The following is a 7778-nucleotide window of genomic DNA, read 5'->3' as shown; positions in this document are numbered from 1 at the left end:
ATTTATTTATTTATTTTTTTTATTCTTATGTTAATCCCCATACATTACATCATTAGTTTTAGATGAAGTGTTCCATGATTCATTGTTTGTGCATAACACCCAGTGCTCCATGCAGAATGTGCGCTCCTCAATACCCACCATCAGGCTAACCCATCCTCCCACCCCCCTCCCCTCTAGAAATTAATTTAAGGTTATTTATTATGTTCTGGGGGTTTTGAATAATTTATTTATTTTAACTCTTATAATAGAGAAATATATTTCTTAAGGCTCTATTTGTGACTCTAAATTTTTATTAAGATGAGGATGGAGCAAAAAAGGTCACTCAGTGTTGAGGAATATTTTCTGTAAACATTTTTTTTTAAGATTTCTCAATAAGACTTCCTTGAAAAAGAAAGAACCAAATCCTACTCATATTTGGTCTACAGGGATTGATATATTTATTTTAAAATATGTTCAGTATAAATAGAGACATTTCTTAATTAATCAGTTGAATTTAGCCAAACATATCTTGATTTCTGTTATTGAAAATATTTGTTTCTCTAAGTTAGAGAAACTTAAATCAAGTTTTACTTTTCTGCTTCAGCTCAACACAGTAGGCTTAGAGTGCGCTCCTTGGACACTTGTCTCTTATCTAATGCGAAGGTTCGGAAGGACTGGAGAAATGTCTAGATGGGACAAAAGTTATTCTAAGAGTTTTGAGAAATAACTACTTGTGGGAAACCTATACAATTTGCTTCATCAGAGGATACTTTGAAATCAAAACTGGCCAAAGGAATGGTTTGACCCATGAAAGATTATTAATAACATATTCACACTTGACATCATTCCACTGAACAGGGATGTCAGGATTATCAAGATGTGCTACCCTTAGGTGACAATTACTTTCTTACTAGTAGAACTTAATACTGTCCAAGCATTAAAACTTCTAAAAATGAAATACAGGATAGTATGGAGAGTTGTATATAATTTAATTTTGAAATTATAAAATTATAACACAATGAGATACTTAAACTGATTCACATTTTGATTTATTAATGTTAGTATCATTATTATTGTACAGTAAATAAGTACTTTATAACTTACTACTTTCTCAAATATAGACCTCCATACATAATATTTTTGAAATAATTTCTCAATTCTGTCTATGTGCTATGATAATACATATTTTTAGGGGCAGAGATTCACATAGAGGTTTTTATTTTTTGGCCTGGGTCTTCTCAAAATGTATCTTGAAGCTGTGTGCACTCTGATGGAAAAATGATTTTTTTTTTGAATTGTATATTTCAAGTTTATTCAACTTCTTAAAAATATTTGAGGGCAGCTGCAACCACAGATTTCAACTCCATCATTTCTTTGCCCATTCTTCTCTCTCTTTTCTTTCCTGAATAACTTCTTTCAGATATGGTTCAAGGTAGAATTTATGCTCCTCATATTTTGTCCACTGCTCTTCAGGCAAGATCTGATGCCTCATGGTCAGGTCCAGTGCTCTCTTAATGCGAAACATCCTGTTGTTATAAAGGTTCTCAGGAAGCCTTCTTACAGCCTCTTTCTCATCATCATTCTCATATATTGTATCATATCTCATTAACCCCAGTTTATTGAACCCTGCAGCATTGTAGTACCATTTTCGAATACCCTCCAGCCACCGGCTTGATGCTGCAACGGCAGGCCTGCTCGCCATTTTGACCGGAGGCTCTTGAAAAATGATTTTAAAATATGTACCTCAAGGGGTGCCTGAGTGGCTCAGTCGTTAAGCGTCTGCCTTCAGCTCAGGTCATGATCCCAGGGTGCTGGGATCGAGCCCCGCGTCAGGCTCCCTGCTCCGCCGGAAGCTTGTTTCTCTCGCTCCCATCCCCCCTGCTTGTGTTCCCTTTCTCACTGTCTCTCTCTCTCTCTGTCAAATAAATAAATAAAATCTTAAAAAATTATATATATGCCTCAAGAATAGAATTTCAAACATGCTAAATGAGTGTTAAAAAGTCTTAGAAAATATTTAGTCCAAGTTGAGCCTCACCAGGGCTAGATTAATTATCTTAGTTCTGAATTGATTAATGAAATTTTACTTCAATTTTAATGAAAAATATTGCTGAAATATTTGATGGGTTTTCCCTAGAATGACTAATGGAATATAAAATATACATTCTTATTACTTCATATAGTTTATTCTTCAAAGAGCATTTTAATGCATTTTTCTTGATTAATAACGATGTCCACAAGAAAGACTAGCCCCCAGCACCATACTGCATCATTGCTGGCAACTAAAAAATAAAACAAACTCATGAATATTTAATATTTAATAACAATTTTCACAATTACAAACCATAATAACAAGAAGGGATTGTGGTGTTTGAATTAAATCTATTGGTACTAATCATGTAATACAAATAATGACACTAGAAAATGTATTGAAGCAAGATTTTGAAAGTGACTATATTCTAATAAAACTTTTTAAAAAGGCAACTGGATTTCAATAAGCTTAAAGTAATTCAGGAATGTTGCTTTCAAATGACAGAAACTAATTACCATATTCTTACTTTCTGGAGCATGATTAGTAATAGAAATGAATGCAAATATTAAAATTGGTCTCGGATGACCTAACCACTAATACAAAATGCAAGGGGCTAATTAGGTTCATTTCATTAAGCATGAAATGATGGTGAAATCCCTCTCTAAAAATTAAAACTGTCACTATTTAAAAATCCTAATCTTACATTGTAGAACGAGTCCTTGACTAAAAAATATTTATTTAGTCACACTATATGGTGAACACTATATGGTGAACACTATATGGTGTTAGGCATATATTTTGTTTTCTAAATTTCAAAATTTAACTAGAATGTATTGCTTAACTTTTTATCAAACTTTACAATACTCAATAAAATAAAATCACTTTGTCCAATAGTATCAAACAGTGAGCTTTTACAAATGCTGTAATTTATATGCAATTGTAATCTTGTTTACTAAGTGTAAATGCTTGCTATGATTAATCATGATGTTAGATTTCTTACCAAAAGCCCTGAATATCTTGTGCCTCTTAAAACACAGCTCTCCTGTTCTCTAAGTAGCCTAATACACAATTATAAACATCCATTATTGTACTGGACAGTGATGTATGCAAAGGATGGTCATTAAAATTTGAAAAATAAGAGCCTCAGCTTATGATTAAGATGTAGAACAGAAAAATAACACTTTATCCAATGAAAATATTTTCAAAAAAGTTAAAATAAAAACCATATACTTCTATGATGCTATCAAAGAGCAGTGGAGATAAGGAAGCCTTGAGGAGCTGAATTACAGAGAATAAACCCTTCATAAGGAACCAAAAAGCTGGGTTTTTTCAAGAAAGGATGCAAGTACGTAATGTGTCGATTATATAGTAGCCATAGTTTTACAAGTTTCAAGTAGGTAAATATTTCTTAGGGCCAAATAATAACCAGAAAAGAAAAAAATGTTAAATCAAATTTTATCAGAATAAAAACATATTTTCATCAGACTCCATTTAGAAAAATGGCAAGAACCAGAGTGAGAGAAAATATTTCTAATAGGCTTATCCAACAAAGTACTTGTATTGGAATACATAATTAATCCTATAAATAAATACTAAATAAACAACCCAATTAAAAATTAGTGAGCATTTAAAGATACTTCACACATACACACATGCACATGCACATGCACACACAAAAAGACGGACAACTTAACTATTCTTCAGATAATTTTGAATTAAACTACCATGAGATACCATTTAGCCATAAGAATGAAAAACTATTAGAAAGTATGATAATACCAAATGTTGGCAAGGAATCAGAACAGTTGGAATGCTAACACATTGCCAGAACTATTGTATAATAGCAGCACTATTCTGAAAAAGGGTTTAAATTTTTTTAAGGGTGAAATATATCTGCTTGATGATCCAATTCCACTCATTGTTATTTTGTGGGCATAGGAAGACATACGACATGAAAACCCTCATACACAACAGTTCATAACAACTATCTAGAGTAGCCAAAACCTACAAACAGCCCAAACATTCAACAACAGAAGGATGATAAACACATGGTGTGTTAATTCAATGAAATATTACTCAACAATAAAACCCACTTGTGGTATACAAAATGTCATGTACGCATCTCAACACCATTATGTTGCACAGAAGTAGGCCAACAGAAAAGAAACAGAATGCATTACCACATTTTTATGAAGTTAAAAAAAGTAATCATGGTGATAGAAATTTAAAAAATGGGATTCCTTTGGAGTTTTGGAGGTGGTAATGCAGAGCATGGATTGACCTACAAAAAAATCACTAAGGGAACCTACTGGGATGAGAGAAATGTTCTATATCTGATGGGTGGGATGGTAACATGGGCATAATCATTTATCAAACTCATCAAAGTGTACATTTAAACTGGTATAGTTTTGGGTATATAAATTACACCTTAATAAAATTGCAAATTATGGTACAGGATATTGGGACCAGAAAATATTGTCATATCGGCCATAGCACGCAGCTACTTAAAATTCATCCCTGGGAGAAATAAATTACTTGAGTCAAAATAACAGGGCTTTAAAGCTGAAATTCTTTCTCATATTTATCATTGTGATGGAGGCTGGGGACATAGGTTAAGGGAATGGCAGAGACGTGAAGAAGACGCGATAGATCAGTGTGTTCTCTGAGGAAACTTGGTGCTTTGACACGGGATTTCCTGGGGATGTTTAATGCCAAAAGCCCCATTGTTGGGTGGAGGCAGGAAGTGAGTCTGAAACTCTGAGTCGACTTTCTAGTATTTTCTGACAAACAGATGTCAGAGTGTTCTTACCGACAACAATATCATTTAACCTTATGGATCCAACTAAAGTATCCTTCGATATCTACTTGGAGGTTAATATTTGTGCTTAATTTTTTCGGAGCCTGTTTTTATTGCTCAGCTGCCTTGAATACAGTTTGATGCTCTGTTCTAAATTCTGTGGGGCCAGAAATGTTCTTATCTAGTAAGTAGACTTAAATAGTCTCAAAATTTCTGAAAACAAAATCACAAATTTAAAAAGGAATAGATCCATGATTTCAAAAAAGTAAACATTCTTTATTGATATTGTTGGAGGGAAGTGGTTTGATATATTGTTCATGCTTACTAAAAATGTACTGATTACACTATGGATTTTTTGCAGTAGCTAGTGTACGGTAAGATCATCACGAAGATGAAGCAGGGTTAGCAGAGGCCTTCGCTGTCTGCTCTTGTCACCCACGACTCCACAGTTTCAAGCACATCAACTCCCCCCCACCTTTTTTTTTTTTTGGCTTCCAAATGCAAGGGGTCTAAGGAGGCATTCATGATGAGATTTCAGCTTTCCTGGTATATTGGTGTCAGTCTAAAGCCCGATCTCAAGAGCCTGTGAAAGATCTGTCCACTTTCACTAGTGTAAAGTTTTTCTGGGGAAGAACCGGAGACACTGACATGCATATTTAAGTCAAATGTTGTTTGGTTTCCAACTTCAAGTGCTTTCTCTGACCACAGGAACCCACTCATATGCCAAGAAATGTACCAGGGAGGTAAGCAATCCCTTGGACAAGTTTTAACCAATGGCTGATGGAACTAATCCCTTGTTAATGTGATACATTTGATGCATTAACAATTTTGCTCCCAAAAGCTCCCCGTAAGAATTACCACTCAGTTGCTCACATTGGAATCAGCTCAAAAGGAAACATCCTTTTTTTATCCCCCTGATTTACTTCTTCACTCCCTACTAGTAGGCTTGAGCAGCTGAAGACAGTGAGGATGCTTTGACTGGGGCCACATGTCTGTGACCTTGGTTTTGAAAATCACTTAGTTTCGTGGGTTCTGGGTCATATTGCATCTTTCACAGATAGACGTCATAGTTGAGGATCACAAGAACATGAGTTCTTGTTTTATGGCACTAAATCTTGGGTTGGTCTGTTATGCAGCTATAGAATACTGGAACAAGTGGGAAAGTATCCACTTTCTGACACCAATATAATGGATCACTGTGATATTCTTCAGATTTCTCCTGGCCGAAAGCAGGAGAATAAAATATCCATGGGACAACTCAGTGTGTGTGCAATGCTCTCCTTTCCATGTTAATCTGAACAATTGTCAGCCTCAAGATTTAAGAAATTTCTTCAACAGATCTGCATACTAGGTTAGGTGCCAGAGGCTATTAATCTATTAATCTTTGAAAGTAAATATAAAACATCGTGCACAGAAGCTGATATTCAAGCTATAAATTGAGTAAGTTGACAGTCAAACACTATCATTCACCATTTACCATCTGTTTCTTTTTTAGATTTATTTATTAAATATTTTAGAACCTTATTTCATTAATTGACTAGGAATATAATAGGGATGACCACCACTCAGTTATTTAACATTTTGATAGTGGCACTTACCCCTGCAGTTTTGGCCTCAGATGTGATGTTTATTCTGGTTTAATAAATATATAATATATAAATAAATATCATTACTTATAATTTATTCCGTATAATAAATAAAGTAGTTGTATGGGGTTCTCCTTGTAATTTCTTTTTTTTTAAGATTTTATTTATTATTTGACAGAAAGTCAAATAATAGTCAATTAGTTACACTGTAACTAATATAACTCCCACGGAGCAGGGAGCCTGATGTGGGACTCGATCCCAGGACCCTGGGGTCGTGACCTGAGCTGAAGGCAGATGCTTAACTGACTGAGCCACCCAAGTGTCCCTCTCCCTGTAAATTCATCTTAATGGTTCTTAGTCCTTCTCTGGCAAAGGATGTGCTTTAAATTTCTGCTCATATGTTTTTGTTATTTTTTTCATTCATTTTTTTAAGTATAGTTGACACACAATGTTACATTAGTTTCAGGTGTACAACTTAGTGATTTGACGAGTTTATACATTATGGTATGCTCACCATAAGTATAGCCCCCATTCATCCCATTACATCACTATTACAATATCATTGACTGTATCCCTTATGCTCTGCTTTTTATTCCTGTGACTCATTCCATAACTGGAGGCCTACATCTCCCTCTCTCCTTCATCCATTTTACCCAACCCCTCATCCCCTTCCCCGATGGCAACTATCAGTTTGCTCTCATACTTATAGTTCTGATTCTGGTTTTTGTTTATCTGTTTTATTTGTTTATTTGTTTTAGATTTCATTTATGGTGAATCATATGGTATTTGTCTTTCTCAGTCTGACTTGTTTCACTTAGCGTAATACTCTCTGGGTCTATCCATGTTTTTTCAAATGGCATGATCTTATCCTTTTTAAATTAACCTATAAACCGTGAACCCATGAACCCCTAGGCCCCACCCTCAACTGCAATAAAAGCAGAACTCCAGGTCCTCACTCCTCTCTCTTTCTCTCTAGTCCCAACTTCACTGTGTGGCCCCAAGTGTGCTGTATATTTTGAAGGGCTTGTAAGATTTCCATTTCTTTTTCAAGGTTTCCTGATGTCTATTGCCTAGGGCTTCTTGCAATCAAAATAAGAATCACAAGAGCCATTCTAGCCACAATATTGGTTATTGATAGCCTGAGACTAGCACAAAACAATATATTAGCAAGGTATTATAGACTTTTTCATGTATAAAGTATTTACTCCAGTAGCAGAAACTGTGATTCTAAATTGGAGTATGCTGAGAATTTACCTTAATTACTGATACAGAGATGATGAGGTGGAGTAGCAGTGGACTTTGAAATATGGAATATATCATGTAAAGCATCCAGTTTAGGTGAGGTCTTTGATTGATTTCTAGGCAATGGAGGATTCTTACCTTTTGC

General features: G+C 34.8%; 1 protein-coding gene across 1 annotated transcript; it reads right to left on the bottom strand.

The window, feature by feature from the left end:
• Positions 1 to 1345: 1345 nt before the first annotated feature.
• Positions 1346 to 1681, bottom strand: LOC110585923 (cytochrome b-c1 complex subunit 7-like). Its single transcript, XM_044913147.1, has one exon. It carries the CDS (start codon positions 1679 to 1681, stop codon positions 1346 to 1348), a length of 336 nt encoding a protein of 111 aa, XP_044769082.1.
• Between the last annotated feature and the right edge of the window lie 6097 nt (positions 1682 to 7778).

Source organism: Neomonachus schauinslandi, chromosome 3, assembly GCF_002201575.2.
Source record: "Neomonachus schauinslandi chromosome 3, ASM220157v2, whole genome shotgun sequence".
Classification (NCBI taxonomy): Eukaryota; Metazoa; Chordata; class Mammalia; order Carnivora; family Phocidae; genus Neomonachus; species Neomonachus schauinslandi.
The sequence above is the reverse complement of the archived record's forward strand: the minus strand, read 5'-3'. Positions and strand labels throughout refer to the sequence as shown.